The sequence below is a fragment of the Diabrotica virgifera genome, chromosome 3 (genome assembly GCF_917563875.1).
Source record: "Diabrotica virgifera virgifera chromosome 3, PGI_DIABVI_V3a".
In the NCBI taxonomy this organism is placed as follows: domain Eukaryota; kingdom Metazoa; phylum Arthropoda; class Insecta; order Coleoptera; family Chrysomelidae; genus Diabrotica; species Diabrotica virgifera.
The window spans coordinates 33,128,824-33,148,220 of NC_065445.1; the positions used below are offsets into that span (position 1 = coordinate 33,128,824).

At 34.6% G+C, this 19,397-nt stretch overlaps 2 protein-coding genes across 3 annotated transcripts in view; one reads left to right on the top strand and one right to left on the bottom strand.

Annotated features, from left to right (window-relative positions):
* Positions 1-16,658, top strand: part of LOC114329827 (FERM domain-containing protein 8) — a 31,686-nt gene extending 15,028 nt beyond the window's left edge. For both annotated transcript variants that reach the window (XM_028279074.2, XM_028279076.2), the window contains exons 6-9: positions 5,812-6,162; positions 9,890-10,019; positions 10,838-11,099; positions 16,252-16,658. In XM_028279074.2, the coding sequence (XP_028134875.2) occupies positions 5,812-6,162; positions 9,890-10,019; positions 10,838-11,099; positions 16,252-16,397 (889 nt within the window). In that variant the 3' untranslated portion in view covers positions 16,398-16,658. The remainder of the gene's footprint in view (positions 1-5,811; positions 6,163-9,889; positions 10,020-10,837; positions 11,100-16,251) is intronic.
* On the bottom strand, positions 2,290-5,710 carry LOC126882796 (uncharacterized). The gene is made up of 2 exons (XM_050647848.1): positions 5,475-5,710; positions 2,290-4,789 (listed from the first exon to the last, which is right to left on the bottom strand). Exon 2 carries the CDS (start codon positions 4,768-4,770, stop codon positions 2,887-2,889), a length of 1,884 nt encoding a protein of 627 aa, XP_050503805.1. The 5' UTR covers positions 4,771-4,789; positions 5,475-5,710; the 3' UTR covers positions 2,290-2,886.
* Positions 16,659-19,397: the final 2,739 nt, after the last annotated feature.

Sequence of the window (19,397 nt, forward strand, 5' to 3'; positions counted from 1 at the left end):
AAACCCTTGTTAATCCGAAGATTTAATGTTGCTGCTTTTATTGATATATTAATCTAAAAATGCTCAATTTGTGGCTTAGGCCACTGTTGCTCTGAGCTCCTCAAATATGGGCTCATGAACTTAATAATAAAATTGATAGAGACGCTACCGATGAGCAATTAATCTACTGCATTCAAGCTACGAGAGATAAAATTCTACTGAAATACTCAGTACCGGAGCTATGGTATAAGGTGCCCGCCTGAAAAAGTAGGGTAGGCGCCCTTCAGTTTTTTTTTTCAATTAGTATTTTGTATAACACCAGAAGAAAATAGCTCATTTTGGCGCCCCCCAAACAGGGGCGCCCGCCTACAGTGCATCCCTTGCAGGCCCGTTATCGCCGGCCCTGAAACACTACAACAAAACTATAATTGGATATACAGCAAAGTTCTTATATTGAATTCTCGGCATAAAGTAGAGGCATTTTCCTCTTCATCTTGAGGAAAGCTTCTATAATCAGAGGTAGTACAAAAATTTGAACAATCATTTAAAGCTTTAAACTTTAATAAATCCCAGAATGATCTACAGAATCCAATACCAGAGCCAGTACTTAGTCTGAAAAAAGAAGATAACGAATTTGATTTAGATATTACTTACGTATTTAAGAAAGCTGATAATGATAACTTACAATCTTGGAAATATGAAATTGAAAAATACTTAAATGAGCGTAAGTCAGAAGATTCTGAGAATATACTTCATTGGTGAAGATACGAGAAAAATTCTACCCTTCATTATCGAAAATGGTCAAGGATTTTCTCGGAACGCCAGCAACACCTGCACCTGCGAAAAAGCTATTGTCAAGAGCAACTTCAATAACAAAGCCAAGAATTCGACTAGGCTTTGACTCCATAAGAAGCGTTAGACTCCATAAGAATGGCTTTTCCATTCCGATTTAAAAATGTGCTAAATTTGTTATTAAAAATAAAATCTAGTTTTTTAGTAATAGTCAAGATATTTCAAGATTTCTTGTTTTCTTGACAAGAAATCTTGGTATTGACATTAAATTTCTTGTCTTGTCTTGAAATCAAAAATTACTTCTTGTCTTGATCTTGTCTTAAAATCAAGACAAGATCAAGATAAGATCTTGAAATTTTCAAGAAGTTGGCGACCCCTAGCTCTGCGGAGAAAGACTTGACTCTTAATAATCAATGGCTCACTTGCGAGTGTAATTAACATAAATTCTTAAGAGATATTAAGATTTCAAACATCTTAGACAGGGAACGAATGCTCAGCTATGCTTGTCAGAGCAAAGTGGAAATTCTCAAATAAAGAAAATACAGACCCTTCGTTGAGTACCATGCTTCCTAACGTGCTAACGAAGACATGGACAGAGTAATAGAGTCCTGTTTACGAAGAGAAAAATTCTCCGTAGACTCTGTAGAAAGATCAACTAATATCTCTGAACCCATAAGTATGCGCAATTCCGCGCTGGCATTTAACCCATATCCACCCTCATACGATTTGAGGATGATTTAGGGCCTCAACACCAAGGCTCAAGACCTCAAAACTACTTTCCACTTTATAAGTTGTCCACTTTTCAGGAGTACCTGCAATTCCAAACTCGTTCTCACTGCAATCTTGTTGAGCTTTGTCGACACACAATTTATTGAGGAGTACTTTGGTATCCTCGAAAATACTTTCTCTGAGAATCTAATAAGCCAGTAACTCAAACTGTAGGTGAATATTGATGTTCTATGGTTTTCCAATCTCATTGTACAACGATAACTACACTTATTGAACTACTAGCCACCAAAATAAATAGCATTCGATCTTTTTTTTACTTTCTAAGTATATAGAGTTCTTTTCTTGTTTATTTATTAAACTCGAATTCATACATCTGAGACACTTTTTTCTGGAAAAAACTATTATTTCTTGGCGTTGGCTATTACTTTATAACGTAAGAGCACCGAATTCCGACCGGTTATAAGTGGTATATATAAAATTGTTTGAAAGATCAATTCCGAATCATTGAAATTTAAAGTAATTCTGTCTATAAGCTATTATGCATTATTAATTCTTACTAGAGCCAAATTTATAATAATAACAGTAGTCATTTCAACAAAATTGCTTATTTAAGAAACCAAATGCAAAAATTTCGCAAATAGCCGTTTTCCGTCCACATTAATGATTTTTTCCCAATTCCGTCCACAAGAGTACCGTTATCCGTCCTATTTATTTAGTTATGACAAAAAAAACCCATTATGAATAATTTTTAAATAAATTTGCAAAAAAATGGCCAAAAAACAAAACAAATAATTTAAAAATAAGTTTTATTTAAGTACAAAGTTTTGAAACGAACTTAATGACTGCAAATGAATTAAATAATAAAAAAAAAGACTTCATTTTTTTAGGTTTTCAATTTCTGGAACTTCATAGGCGCCGCGTTTATTTATGAGTGAAGGTCTCGCAATCTTACAAACTACATCATCAAAGTCATAATTTAAAATGTCATCTCTATCTGGCCATTTCCAGTACTTTCCATTCATAGTCATACTTTTAACTCTCAAAGTATCATTGCTTCGTTCCAGAACTACACCAGGGAAATATTCACTGTCGTACTGAACCAACACAAAATCGTCCTTTGAATATATTTCTATATTCTTTTTATTTATGTTTTCCGTATTATTATTACCAGTATCTATGCCTGGTGTGTGTTTTGGAGGACACTTTTTCTTTTTTGCTTGTTGAATCTCTGTTTTTGCTTTCCTCTTTCGGATTCGTTCACATTTCTCATTTTCTTTTTCCTCTTTTTCTTTTTTGAGTCTTCGTTGATGTTCCATAAATTCATCACTTATAGCTACTGTAGGATAAATCTTTGGTTTTTTCCTTTCCTTGGTGTCTTCTGTGCTATTATTTTTTTTTCTTTGCAGAACTTTCCGGCCAAAATAGTGCTTTTTTGAAAGGTGTTGGATATTTACTATTATTCTCTGATGTTGTTGTAATTTGCTTAAGTGGGGTTTTTTCTTGATTTTGTACTTGTCTTTTTTGATCAGAATAAACTATACCTATTGAATCATCTTTTAATGGGCTATTACAAGGAGTTGTGTTTACTATTTTGTTCTTAGGTGGTGTTTTTTCTTGGGGTGAACTTACTGCTAAATAATAGTCTATATTCTCACAATCATTGTTCTTGGATGCTGATGGACCAGGTTTTGGCGAACTAGAATTTCTATTCTGTGAAGGAATTAAGACCAATGCTCCATCTGCTTTGACTGTAGCTTCAATTGTATCATTATTGCAAAACCAAAAGTTTTCATCGAAGTGTATGTCAACAATGGTCTCGTTAGCAGCATTAATTGGCAAATTGTTTTCCAAAGTTTTATCATGATCGACATTTTGTGGATGAAGACTCTTCCAGAAATCATACAATGCTACATATTTTTCTTCTAGTTGGGCCGCTGATTCAGCAATCCTAAAACGGTTAACAACCTCTGGCTTTAAACGTATCTCTACCTCTCGAAGTAGTTTAGAATCATAAACATTAACAGTTGTAGTGGATGTTGATTCAGTTATTTTATCATCAGAATCTTTTTGTTCTATTGGTTTTATTAATTTTGAATAATCAATGCGATTTTCGTTAAACGGAAAGAGTCCACATGATTCAAATGCACTTTTTATTATCGATGTACAGACTGTAGCCTTCAAAGTTTTGTCTAAGAGTTTTGCAAACTCAGCCCGTTGAAGTTTTCTTCCGTTATTCTCCATACGCCAAGATCGAACATCTTTTCGCCAGTTATTTTTAATGGGATAAAAAACACCAACATCTAACGGCTGTAATCGGTGAGTTGCGTTGGGGTAAAATGCTGTTAAAATAATACCTTTTTCTTTGCAGAATTCAGTAATAGGCAGATTGATGTGGGAAGAGTGTCCATCCAGAAACAATATCACTGGGAGTGGAACACTGTTCTTTTCCAACCAGGGAAAAAATACATTTGTAACGTATTCATAAAATGTCTCACTTGTCATCCAACCAGATTCAGAGTGCCCAACTCCCCACTGGTTTGGCATGTTCGTTATTATTGCAGCTGACACATACCGTTTGTAGGGATACAAAACTAATGGCGGAGGTACAGAACCATCAGCTCCAACAGTTAGCAAAACTGTAAGACATTCTTTTTCGTCATTAGCTATGCGACTGTATACCTTTTTTGCACCTTTTCTAACCAACACTTGTTTTTCTTGAGGGGATAAATAGAAACCACTTTCATCACAATTGAATATTCTCTTGGGGTTTTCAAGAATGTGTAAAAAATTCATTTTTGTCATATAATCCCGAACTTGGGTAAACCAATTTCTTATATTTTGTTCCGTAACTGCGGCTCTACAAGAAGATAGTGATTGTGGAACACGTTTTGAAATTTCTGGATGACGAGCGAGAAAACCATTGTACCATTTTTTACCAGGTATGTAATTTTTAAATGGGGTTTTTCGTTTCAAATTTTGAATTAGTTTTGAAACAGAATCAACAAGTTGAGATCTTGTTACCGGGAATCCCACGTTACCCATTTCGATTATCCATTTTATAATCAAGTCTTCTTCGGAACTGGACAAAACTGTTGGCCCTCCAATATTGCCCGGAGTTTTGTACTTTTCTTTCATAGTATCTAACAAAGTACTTTTAGGCACATTGTATATTTTGGAGGCTTGTCGAATACTTAAACGTTTCAAATTAATATCTTCTATAGCTTTTTGGATATTCTCTCGGGGATACTTCATCCGCTTTTTGTATACCATAGTTGCAGATAATAAAAAACTGAAAAAAAAATATTTTATTAGTTTTTATTTTATGGGGTCGGTAACAGGAGTTTGAGGTAGCTCTGTCCGTCCACCATGGACGGATATAGGACAGAAGGTTCCTGTGTCCGTCCAATTCCTTTAAATGAGTTTTACTAATTAGATAGTCATTTTTATCATACTTGATAATACAAACTGAGAGGAAGAACTACCATAAACATTTTTTACAAATAAAAACTAAACCAAACTTACACATTAAATCTAGAATAGGTAATAAATGCATCATTCTTGGGTTAAATTTTAAATTGAATTTTCGAATTCACTTAATAGTTGACACTAATTTTCTTAAAATGAGTTGTACCTATAATAGGTCGTATTTAGGTTTTTAAACGGAGCAAAATATATATTATGGTTAAAATATGTCGGATTATATTATTTAACTAAGACTTATATTTACAAAGCGTTTGAAACTGAAGGAGTTAATCCCTAATACCGTCCGCTAGGACGGTATCAAGAACCCCTTGATATTCTGCATTACCCTATTCCGTCCACTTTAATTTCGGTAATAAAATCTATTGTTCGAAAAAAATTACAAAAATATATGTATATTTACAATAAATAAATATGAAAGATTCTAATAAATAAGTAAAAACATAACTGTTAAACGTAGTATCTATAAAATATGGAAAATAAGTATTCCTTACCTTTATGTTTTTTTGGAATCAGTATAGCTTAAAACAAGACATGCACTTGCAATGAACTGAATCGCACTGACAACAGTAAACGTAAAATGTCTGCGTGCTAAAAGTAGAATGAGTGGGGATATAACCTATCAAAAATTCTACTCGGCCGTCTGATTGCGACGAAACTCTGAGGTATAGAGCGCAATTTCTTTGTCGGACGGAATTGGGAGACCGGACGGTATACGGTGCTTTTACGTTATTTACTTTATATTTACTTTATATTTACTTATTTTAAAGTAAAGCTTCTTTTGACTAAAGACTAAATTTATTTAGTATTATAAGATTTTGTTTCTTTTAGGGATCAAAAGCTCATCGAGCTCCTATACGACGAAGCTCGCCATAACATTCTGCAAGGAAGATATCCATGCGAGGAAATTCACTACATCATGTTGGGTGGAATTCAAGCGCGAATAGAATTAGGACCTTACAATCCTCAACAACATTCCATTCGCTTCTTTAGAGAAGAACAAGTTAAGTATTTACCTTTGCACATAAGGAAGAGTTCCACTTGGACGTGGTTACCGATCAGTTCCAAGAATTCAGCAGAAGTAAAATTGTTAGAACAATTTAAGAGGATTCCCAATGCTACAACCAATAGGAAATTAATGAAGAAGTATTTGGAATTTTGTTGGTCGTTACCATTTTATGGGTATGTTTTCTTATAATATTATATCATTACATTTGATAGTTTTTCTAAATTAGTAAATGTAGTTTTATCTATCTCTATCTTCGAGCCTTAATCTATTCATCTTTGAACATAGGCCTCCCCTTCTCTTTTCCACTGGTTTCTATCCAGCGCTGTGGTCATCCATCTGGATCCTGCATTTTTTTTGAGGTCGTCGCTCTAACTCATCTGAGGCCTTCCTCTTCCTCTCTTGTGTTCCCACAACCGCCAGTAGATTATTTGCTTGTTCCGTCAGTGGCGTAGCTAAAGATTGGGGGGCCTTCCCGCAACAATTTTTGTGGGCCCCCCTATTATAAACATAACGACAACTAATAATAATATAATTACTAAAATATGAATAAATGACAATATTTGGCATTTCTTTAATAAGTCTTCATAAGTTAGGGTTCAAGATTTTTTGGAAATAGACATAAAATCTATTAGACATGTATTTTAATCGGACAAACTTATTCTTAGTAAGTTGTTGCAATATTATATCTAAATTTACATTGAAAACGTTAACTTCAAAACTTTTTTGTTACAAGTTATTTTTAACATTTTTTATACGTTTTATCCGTTTATTTTTAAATTTCGCTATTCTGCTATTACTGCTACTTTTGCTAAAGTTTCGGAAAACGAATTTCTCATTTCTCGAAGATTATCACTAGTTTTTCCAAAAAGTTGAAGGGCGACCTTTGACTCTGCCGTTTCAGATTGCAAAAGTTTTGATGTTAGATTAATAAAGTTATGTATCTTAGATTGAATAGTACCTAATGTTAACGACAAATTCAAAATTATTCATATGCTCTTTTTCATCCTTTTTTAGATAGCAATGAAATTTTCGTTAAAGATTTATTACTGGTCAGAAAGCTCGACGCGAAGCCATAACAGCATCATGTCTCGATGAGCATAGGGTTTCACATAACCTTTTAAGTGTTGGCAAACGCGATGAATCGAAAGTCATAATAGTACATAGTACATCCCATCTTTTAATACTTGCACTAAAAAAACATAATCTTTTAATTATATCCTAAAAAAACAACTCCTGTACACCAGCAACGGCATCATTCAACACTAGGTTCAGATTATGGGATGCACTGCACAATGATTATATTGAAAACTGTTTTTCAATGTCAGAAGCTTGCCCCATCATACCCCTTTCCTCTGCAGTTGTGTACGGAAAAGTACTTTGATTGTATAAATTTTAGAATTTCATTTACAAGACCTTCTGCACTTTGGTCTAATATGCAAATAAATCTCAAAAAACTTTCAACAAATTCTGCTTTGGAAGGTAAATTATTTATTAATTTATTAATTAATATTAAATAAAAACAACTTTTTTAACTCAATTACGTAATCAATCTGTTTTTAGTTTCTTGAGCTAGCAAATTTATAACTTCGTTTTGTATTTGGGGGCTCAAGTAATTTGTTTTTAAGTTATTGTTCTTATCGATTAATGTATCTAAAACAGGATCATATTTAGCTAGTAAACGAACCACCGACAAAAATTGCCTTTTTGGGATTCACTTTCATCTAAACTACCAACATGTCTACGAAATGCTAAATTGCACCCGGACTAGGGATGGCGGTTTTTGACAAAACACTGGTTTTCGGTTATACCGGTTTTTTTTGCTCACGGTTTAACCTGGCGGTTATAACCGGCAAAAAATACCGGTTTTTGGAAAAACCGGTTTTCGGTTTTTTTAATCCAATAGGTTACAAAGTTACATTTGCAATACACTTTAGTTTGCGATACTCCATTCGACTCGATATCAATATGATCAAGATTAGTACTATCGAAAGGACATGTATTACTTATAACACGTTTGTAGTGTATTTGTAGAATAGGTACATTTTAACTCACTAAATACTTCCTGTACGAGTGTATCGTTTTGAAAACGTAGCGAAATTCTTGGAGATTCGTATTCGTAATCAGTAATTCGATATTCGTAGTCAGAGCATTATTTTTGGTAATCAGAAAAAGCCATTCACCCACTTTCAATGTCAAGAGTTAAGTGTGAAAAATAGATGATGTTTGCGTCTAATTCAACCAGATCACTTCTTATGTAAATATTATGATTACAAATACCTTTTCAAGGAAATATTATAATATAACTTAATAATTGTTTCTGGCTGATGTGAAATTGCACTTTCAGTTTGCTTCTGTATTTTATAAAATAAAATAAAATTTGAATTATGGTTTTGTTTGGAATAATTACTTGAGAATAATAATTATGATTGGGATCCAAAATAATACCTAACCTAATCCTAATCACAGTAAAAACCTAATAACCGGTTTTTACTTTAAAAAGAAAAAACCGGTCATAACCGGGACAAAAAAACAACCGGTAAAACCGGTTATTACGAAGTAAAAAAACCGGTTTTAGGTTTAAACCGGTAGGTTTTTCCCATCCCTAACCCGGACAGAGTAAGAATTACGTCAATTACCCGCTTCATTACTTCCTTCCAAATTCCCTATTTTGATGCTTATTAGGAAAATATGTTTTGGTCCCCAATTTAAAGAAAGTAGAAGTATTAAGCTTGATGACTTTATGGGGCCCCGACGTTAGGAGGGCCTATCCGCCTTGCAGGCCCTGCGGGCCTGTCTGCTACGCCACTGAGTTCCATCTTTCATCTGCTTGTCGGATGGTATGACCTGCAAATTTCCATTTGAGTTTTGCCATTTGTTTCTTAACCTCTTTCACTTTGGTTACTCCTCTGATACAGACGTTTTGCGATCTTTAAGTTTTATATGCGGCATCTGTCTTTCCATCGTTCTTTGTGCTTTTGCCATTTTATCGATATTCTCATAGTGTCCAAACTTGGGAGCCAAATGTGGAAACAGGAAGGATAGGTACACTGGTTAAACCATGCCACACAAACCTGTCCAATTCGTCTTTTTATTTCTGCCGTTTGGTTTTCCTTGCTGAGCATTAAGATCTGACCTAAATCTATGTAGTTTTTAAATCTATAAAAGTAGTTTTATATCATATATACCTAACTATTATCTGAAAGATTTCAAAAACAATAAAGAAAGGTATTCCACAATCTTGAAACCCATTCTGACGTATAGATGCCTTTTTTATTTACATATAAAGTTAAAAGGGAAGTTCCCTAGGTTGGCTGTATACCATATAGTTAAAAAACTCTAACAAGAAGTAAAACCACTTCTATGTAAATTGGTATATTTATTAAAACTTAAAATCCCAATGGATTGAATAAAATATGTCCAATTCAGAACGTTTTCAGACCTATCGGTCCATCATCAGTGAATGTGCATACTTGCTAAATAGCCCCAGAACCAAACAATGGTTGAATTTAAAATTCGATTTACATTATTTAAAAATAATATTCAACAGGCTAAACGCCGATGTTACAGGATATTGCCTATGGGAACATGGTGAAATGTTCACCATGGTTTCACCATGTTCCCATAGGCAATATCCTGTAACATCGGCGTTTAGCCTGTTGAATATTATTTTTAAATAATGTAAATCGAATTTTAAATTCAACCATTGTTTGGTTCTGGGGCTATTTAGCAAGTATGCACATTCACTGATGATGGACCGATAGGTCTGAAAACGTTCTGAATTGGACATATTTTATTCAATCCATTGGGATTTTAAGTTTTAATAAATATACCAATTTACATAGAAGTGGTTTTACTTCTTGTTAGAGTTTTTTACATATAAAGTTCTTTTAATGTTTACAGATCTGCATTTTTTGAAGGCCAGATAGAACAACCTGTGACAGGACTAACATCTTTATTGACTCATCAAGATCAACCAGTTTTAGTTGGAATTAACTTCAAAGGTTTATATATCATCGATGATATTCAATGTGTAAGTACCTAGTATACTTTACACCACTTTACTTTTTGTCTTAAAAATACTGTATTTTCAGATATAGTTTTCTTTCACTTTTCACTACACTATTCTAGAAACACAATGACTCCATCATTTGGGACCTTTGTTGTTACCTTTAAAATCCAAATCATTAAAACATTTTAATATATTTGGTCCCGATATACTCATGTTCATAATAAGATTTTTCTTGATGTGTTTGGTAATGCCTCACACCTTCAAATCTGAATTAAAATGCTTGGAACTGACAGACAATATGAGTTATAGGTTTGGCCACTTTTTGACCATCATCTGTTATAAACTGGTCATAATGCCATCAATTGGTTTCTCGAACGTCTTCTATTTATTCCTGATGTTCAGTTCAGAATTCTGGAACCCTGTACCAGTTTATACAGGTGTAGTGGATTTCTAGCGCATATATTTGGAATCACTTAATAGTCTTCAAATAGTGTTTGCTATCTAAGATGTAGTTTCTCGTAGTCATGCAAAATACGGTTTACTATTTTAAGTTTTCTGTCACAGTCTTCAGTGTATCTTCATGCAACTGCCTCATTCTAGGCAGGTGTTCCTAAATATGAAAAATGTTTGTATGTTGAAAAAGAAGGATTTTTTAGTTTAAGATGGAAATCACTTGTTTCATATTTTCATTACTAGAGCAATTTACTTTCGTACTTCTTATACTGTACAGTAGAGTAGACCAAAGGATGTTGAGTGTCTATAGCTATAATCCAACACAGTTGCAAATTCGTGAAACATACTATAATAATATATAAATTTACACAACATATCCGTTTTAGGTGTTATTACTAGGACTAAAATTTGAAGAGTTTAGTTGGGAATATGCAAGACCCTCAAAGGAAGAAAATCCCAATTGTTTACCGTGTTTGTTTATTCAATTTAACGTTGTAGAAAACGGCACAACTGTATCAAAAATATTGCAAATTTTTTCCAGACAAGCTAGTTTAATGGACACCTTGATCACTGCTTTTATAGAACAAGTTAAATCGAAAGCTAATGACGAAATAGACAAACCCTTGGATCAAAGTCACAACGAGATAGGTAAGTTAAAATAACCATTTAAGCTGTTTCAGGAAAAGAGAGGTCTATTTTGTTTTACTATCTAGAATAAAGAAACAACTTGATTCATGTAACATCGTGATAACTTCTAGTGATGTTGGCGACCACATTGATCCATCTTATTCTATTCAAAGCAGTTCGAAATAGATCACTTGACTTTAGACCAGCCCATTTCCTAAAACCGATGCCGCACTGCAGGATGCTAGATGGTCGCTTGAAAGGTGGATGGTGGAGGGGCGCTATATCCTGGACGCAGTGAAAGAGTGAAATGAAGTCAGAGTCAGAAGTCAGTATCCAACTGATTGCTGAGGAATCGTTTATTTCATTTGTTACGTTACATTTGGTTTGTTTTTTAGCATATCGTCCTATTAGAGGTAAAACTCACTCACTACACTTTTCAGAAAGTGGAGAAAAAGCGACTTAAAGGGTAAACATTGTTTTTTAAATTCACCTGACTTGAATATTGGTTTTTGTAATGCAACTGCAAAGAATAAATAAAACAGAAATTTTAAGCCATGTTTCGTCACATAGTGGGTCTGCTGAGTCCCAAATTGCCTTCTTTTATACACAGCACTTATTACGCTTTCCTCCGTAGTCAGGCTACCCGGATGGAATATCAAACACGACATGAACACGACTGATTTGGGCGGGTGGATAGACGCCTGGCGAACCACCGGATGGTTAGATGGTAGTGGAAGGCCACTGCGACTACCGTCGTTCTGTTAAGCCGATGCCGCACTGCAGGATGCTAGATGGTGGATTTTAAAGGTGGATGGTGGAGGGCCGCTGCATCCTGGACGCAGTGAAAAGAGTGAAATGAAGTCAGTGACTGCTGAGGAGACATCATGCCTCTCTCTAAAGTTGCGAAAAAATGTCACTATCTTCGGCAATTATAATGGCAAATAATGTAAAAAAAAGTTTTGTCATTATTTTATTACTAAGCTGTTATTTTTAAGTAATAATAATGAGCGCCAGCACGTATTAGGCGGCCGTCTATGGTGAGTGCGAGAGAGATGCCATTCCGGCAGTCCAATGGGGCATCTTACTCGCACTTACAGCCGCGACAATACGATCTTAAGCCGCGTTTACACGATGACAATTGTCGCGACAATTGTCAGAAGACAACTGACTGGCATGAAATTATTGTCTTCGTCTTAACACTTCAGGCCAATTGCCTTGCCAACTGCCCTCACAATTGGCCTAAAATTCAGTTGTCTCCGGCAGTAGACTGAGGACAATGAGCTGCGCATAGTGAGCCCCCCACCACTCGAAATCTCAATTGTCGCGACAATTGGCGCCGTGTGAACGGTGTAGGCCAGTAGTGCTGTCTTATTTTTTGCCAGTTCCCTCTAGATCTCTTGTGTCAATCAAAACATACACGTGGTTTGTTTTATTAGTGTTACGTCTGGTTATTCTTTAGCAAAATGGCACCAAAGTACAGTGACGAAATGAATTTAAAATTCGTTGAACTTTACAAAGAACACAGGTGTTTGTGGGACCAGCAAGACGACTTGTACAAGGATAGAAATGCTAGGATAGAAATAACTCCTCTTCTAGCACATTGCAAGACTCGCTGATAAATTCCCGGTAAAGCTGATTTAACATTAAGTTTTAAGTCCTCACCAGACACAACAGATGACGAGCAGTCGGACATGTTTTAGCTGCCTACTGCCATGGCAATAGTTGGCCCCTATAAGCATCTTCTCGTTCAACTGGACTGGCCTCCGACAATCCGCAAACACGTGATGACAATTGTCTCGCCAATTGTTATCGTGTAAACGCGGCTTTACGGCTTATTGTTAATACTTAAAAATAACAGCTTAGTAATAAATTAATGACACATATTTCTTCAGGTTCATGTAGGTTAAACTTTGATTTAGTCACCTTCTGACTTCCATAATAATAATTTTTAACGAGTTATTAAGTCTTAAAAATGGTCATTTTCGCGTTTTTCAAATTTTAAATTGCTTATACATAACTCGAGAACCCTCAACTTTAGAGAAAAATTACAAGAGACCTTTTTTGTCCAGAATGGTCTAAAAAGAGTAAAAAACAATTTGTCCGGACCAAAACTGATAATTTTTGCAATTTGATTAAAAAAAATTGTTGAAAAAAATTTGGACCACTTTTCTCGTGTGCGACTTTTTGAACCTTATTCTGGGGTGTATTAAAAATGTGATTATGCAAAAAATTATTGCCTTTCTTTTACAAACAGCACTTATTACGCTTTCCTCCATATATGTAATATATTTATAGCGAGGCTACCCGGATGGATTATCAAAAACGACTGATATGGGTGGATAGACGCCTGGCGGACCATCGGATGGGTAGAGGGTAGTGAGAGGCCACTGCGGCTACCGTCGTTGTATTATTCGTGGTATAAGTAGCTGGATGGTCGCCAGGCGGGTATCTACCATCCACCATCCTACCAAGCTTCCTGCACTGCGGCATCGGCCTTATTCGTGGTATAAGTAGCTGGATGGTCGCCAGACAGGTATCTACCATCCACCATCCTACCAAACTTCCTGCAGTGCGGCATCGACTTCAGAGTGGCTAGCCAGGATATACGTCTGGCTCTCTTCCCTGAATCTTATCTTGTAGAATCAACTGTAGAAATTGATGTTTTTATTTATTTTTACGCATACTGTGGCCAAATTAAGCCAATTTTCTGTTCTTTACGTGTTAGTAATTTCTTCGTTTTTATTAGCCTCTGGGGAATAGTTAGGAAATGTTAATTGTCTGGTGAATATATGAAACTCTTACGTTACAAATGCCTCTAACCGTTTTATGGCATCTTATAAGATTCCAGCTTTCTACTCCATAGAGGAGGACACTCAAGACGTAACATCTAAGAATTCTTATGCGTATACTGATACTTAAAGATAAGTTGCAGAGAATCTTATTAAGGCCGGTAAAAGAAGTTCTGGCTTTTTTAATATGAGTTTCTATTTCGTAGCTATATTAACACTCTTTCTAACGGTGCGGTGTATCGTTTATTGTAATTTGGGCGTTAATGTTGGTGTTCCCATTAATGATCATTATTTTTGTCTTCTTACAATTTAGTTTTAAAGCCGTATTTATATGTTTCTACGGGTCTAGGACGTTTCATCGCCGCCAGTTCATCGCCGGCATTATTTTTGTCTTCTTACAATTTAGTTTTAAGCCGTATTTATAATATGTTTCTACGGGTCTAGGACGTTTCATCGCTGCCAGTTCATCGCCGGCCGATTCATCGCCAGTCAGTTAATCGCTTTCTGATATATTTCCGAATTTTCGGCGGTTACATTTATTATTTATTTGTAGTATTAATTAGGAATTCTAGGAAATGACCATTCCCGTTGTCATACTTAATCTTTTAATAAACATTTAAACTTTTATAATATAAAATATATTATAATGATAATCTTTTAAATTTCACGGTCAACATTTCCAACCAAGAGAAACTGTTTCTTAAATTCGAAAAGAACCCAAAATTTCTGTACAAAAATTTAGGGGAAGTAGAACAGTAAATAATAATACTTTTTATCTTTTTAATTGTCAAAAGTTTTGAACTGAATTTAACGTCGTGTCGTGTCATCTCCCATAATACAAAATCAACTGACTAACTGGCGATGAAACGGACGGCGATGAAATGTACTGGCGATGAACCAACGGCATCGAAACGGCGGCGATGAAACGTCCCATTCCGTGTTTCTACATAATGATCCATCATCGTTTGGAGCCCCTACACACTATCTGCCTGCAATACGGTATCGTCTGCATATATATGTTTATGAGTTGGCTATTTACTGTTAATACCATCTTCTGATTCATCCAAGATTTCTTTAAAGATGTTATCCGAGTATATGTTGAATAATACCTACTCTTGTCAGTATACAACCCAGACGAACTTTTTACTATTGCTTTTTGTTCGAGATATAAGTTTGAGGTTAGTCTTATATTCTTACCACCGAGTCCTGATGTTTTTAGAATATCGATTATTTGCATATGGTACTTTGTCAAATAGTTGAATATAACTTTGAACTCTGAACAACAATAATATAGAAAAGGTTGAGTCGTATATGTACTTAGGACAAAAAATAGAACTGTCAAATTTAAAGGCTGATTTAAATAGAAGATGATGTTCCTTAGCATGGGCAGCATTTGGTCGATTACAAACAGTACTTAAATCAAACTTACCAAATTATACTTTAATAAAGGCAAAAACTCTCGATCAGTACGTGTTGCCCGTTATGACATACGGCATACGACATAGAGCTATGGAACGGAGAATGCTCAACATTAAGCTCAATGATCGCAAGTCCAATGAAGAGATAAGAAGGCGATCAAAAGTAACAGATGTGATCCAGAAGGTGGCAATGTTAAAATGGTACTGGGTAGGACACATAGGAAGAATGGAAGACAGCCGTACAAAGCGAATTCTCAAATGGTGACCAAGGGCAAGCATAAAAACAAGATGGACTGATGACATCAGGCGAATGGCTGACAACGAATGGATGCAAAAAACAGCAAACAGATGAATGGACACCTAAGGAAGACTTTCATCCGACGATGGATGGAATAGCTGTTGAAGATGATGACTTTTGTCAAATACCGTCTCGAAATCGATGAAACATGTATATATATCGCAGTTGGCATCCTGGCATAATTATGTTATAGTTATTAAGGTACCAAGGGTATTATAAGGATAATAACGCTCGAGGTCAATGGTGTATTTACCGAGGGCCTTCGGCCCGAGGTGTATACGTTGACCGAAAGCGTTATTATTATAATACCCGTGGTGCCTTCAACGTTTAATGTCCGACTAAATTTTTCTTTATATGCAAAAAATTTGAATGAATTTTGAATTCATTAGTCTTCAAATAAGTACATTTACCAGAAATGGTCGTAAAGTAATTGTGGTAACCATAGTTTTACTTTGAGTTTTATTTGTCAACTTGACAGTATTTAACTCGTTATTTAAATTTAATAGGCCCTAGGACGTTATTTTTCAATAACACGCCCTTGGGCGTTATATCGTACTTAAAAGACTTCGAAATAATGTCATTATTTGTCAAATAATAGACCAGTCGGACATTAATGTTTTAAACGCCATTGAACGAGATATGTAGTTAAAATATATTTTTTGTTTTAGAGTCACATTCATCAATAATGATGGGAACTATGTATCCTTCAACTCTGCCATGTCTTAATAACAAACTTAACAGATTGACATTAGCTACATTCGATGAAGAAGGCCACTGTATTGGACAAATGGGTTCCTGGTCATTCAGTTATTAAAAATGGCAATGACACAGTGACCATAATTCCAAATTATAAAATAATCTATAAATATAGATGTATTATTTAAAAAATAGAAACCGATTGGTTTTGGAAGCTGATTCGTTACAGAGATTGGGGAATAGCTACAAAAGATATGAATATTGAAAGGAAGATTGTTTCTGCGAATAACTTATTTTTTATTTTTTATTTGTTGATATATTAAATCTTTTTGTTATATCAATAACCAAATAATGTTTAAATAAAAGAAAAATAAATTAATATTTTGTCTTTTTCTTGGCTCATCCCAAATTTTATAACAGCCAGTAGCTTAATTATTTCTTATTTTTTACTTTTAATTTTCTTTTGTGTTTGACATTTATTAAGTTATTCACAAAGGTACCTAACCTTCCTCCTTCCAAAATGATAGATATTATATTTTCTCGACAACCGTCACTAAAGTCATTCATTGTTGTACTTATTTTCCCTCATTTGCGGCAGTAAAGTAACACTTTATTGTGCTGAAAGAAGAATTTTACTTTACCTACCGCGATTATTAATCAAATTAACCGAGATTGAATGTAAAGTGGTCGATGGCAGTAATCGATCATTTATTTAAGTGAACTCAAAATTTATTTACTTTAAATATTAAAAATATTGTACAAAATTTGCGATATTATCAATTAAATTTATGTCAAAAAGTGAAATTCTGTAGTATTTTGTAATTATATTCATATAAAAAATATCCGTAGAAAAAATATTTTTTCCACCTACCTCTACCAAAAGTATACTTTTCCAGACATAACTGTAGGGAGCAAAGTTGTACTTTTCCTCCCTAGGGAGGAAAATATTTTTCCTCCCTATGGAGGAAAAGTAAAAGTGACGTCATGGTATTTCATTCATGAAACATAACTTATTGACGCCCTGTACAATATCTATTTTCTATTACGTACGTATGTATACATTTTAACGTTTATTTATAAAACACCCTGTATTTTGCAGATTGGTAAAAAACAGTAAATTGTTATTTTGATTTAACAATGTTTACATTAATAATTTGACTTATATTTGACAGTTGACAGTTATATTGTACCTACTTGTTAGTTTTAGTTTTAATAAATTTTGTTGGTTAGTTACATTAATAAAGTAAAAATGAAAAAATGACTTGTTATTAATTTGAGGAAGGTGGAAAAACCATATGTATAACATGGGAGTAAAGTGCCTTTTCCTCCCTTGAATGATTACTGCCCTCCGCTAGGCGTCGGGCAGTAAACTTCATTCTCGGGAGAAAAAGTAGCACTTTCCTCCCTTGTTATACAAATAGCTATTACATATTCGAAAAGCGGGTATTTTACTTTACCGATTGAGTAATTATGCAATATTTCTATTATCGATTAATAATCGAAAGCGGCTATGTTGAAAAAGTTATCTGTCATTACTGTCATGAAAATTATTATTACGTCTAAAATTTAAAAAGTTCTTAAATATTGTAAATTGCAAGTAAGTGTTAAAATCAATATCAAATTACCTTGGCGATAAAATTTTTTTATGCACCACGTCAGTAGAGACTCTTTATCGAACTCAACTGTTACTTGCCTCGCTCGCTACGCTCGCTCTTCTCGTAATATCAGACTCGTTTGATAAAGAGTCACTTTACTGACTTGGTAGATACATAAATCATTATTGCGGTGACGTATAATATATTTTTTAGATTATTCTGTTGTTCTAAGCAACTTGTTACGTACTTTGTTCATCAGCAACGAGCCACATATCATCAAAAATATCAAAAAATATAAATTAAATTTAATTTCAACATCATCATGCCATATTCATCTATCTATAGAGAAGCGACTACCCTTTCTTCGAGCTACTCCAATTCATTTCTCACAGGGAATCAGTCGGTATGGATTTTCTTTCGCTAAACAGTTGGTTGTGTTACTTGTGCGGCTATCTAGCCTCTAAGTCTACACTTGTCATTTCCCTTAATTATCTGGTCCACCTATTTTGGGTCTTCCTGTAGGTCTACCTATAACTGATCTTCTTCTCTCTTATGGAACTACAGCTCTAAGTGAGTCTTGGCGACGTTTACTATTTTCTTCCACTCTGGCCGATCTTATGCAATAATCTCCCATTTTTGTTGTACCCCATCTGACGTAGATCCCTCGTTAATGCATATTTCCGTGTTTTTCTTGGACGACCAACTGAGCTTTTGACATCGGGCCTTTCCCAGTAAGGTTGTATTTAGTAGTCTTTTCTCGTCTCAATAGAGTACTTGGAGTTCCTGGTTAGGTCTTCGTCTCCACTCTCTTGTTATCTCGTCTCTTCATGGCCCAAGAATAGTCCGGAGGATCTTCCGTTCTAATACTAATAATTTTGGTGTTTCACGCTGGTTCAGTGTCCACGTCTCACTTTCACACGTTATTATTATTGAAGATATACTTCTTTATAGGCGCGTTTGGGAGTAAATATATATGCGCGAATTTATCAAAAGTCTTGGTCCTGGGCGCACTGAAACGTTATACGTGCTCTGATTGGGTAATTACAATGGCCTGTCCATAATTGTTCAATATGTCGGTTATGGGTAAAAAAATGTTGTGTATATTAGTTTTTACTGTTGTGAGGACAGATAAAAAAGCAAGTTTATAATTGTAGTGACTTTTTAAATAGTTTTTAAAAGCAACAAGTACGCAATTGTAAATGTTTCAGAATTGTAACAAAAAAATACAAATTTACCTATTGGAAAAATATAAAATGTACCTGCATATTAGGTTATGCTTTGATTTACATAATTTGATTACCAACAAAATTTCTACCAATCTTCATCAATCTAATATATTCTTTTCTTTCTCTATATTTTGTTGTATTCTAATATTTTAATTCAGAACTGACAAAACGTTTAAAACGTTCAGTTGGCCTATCTTCCCACATGACGGGTATGTCTAAGTGGCCAAACTCTAAGGTGCTTTGATTTCAAACCTAACCACCCTAATATACGCGGGTTCGATCCCCAATACAAATTTT

Coding starts and splice junctions, on each gene's coding strand:
- LOC126882796 (XM_050647848.1), bottom strand. CDS start 4,770: ATGGTATACAAAAAGCGGATGAAGTATCCCCGAGAGAATATCCAAAAA.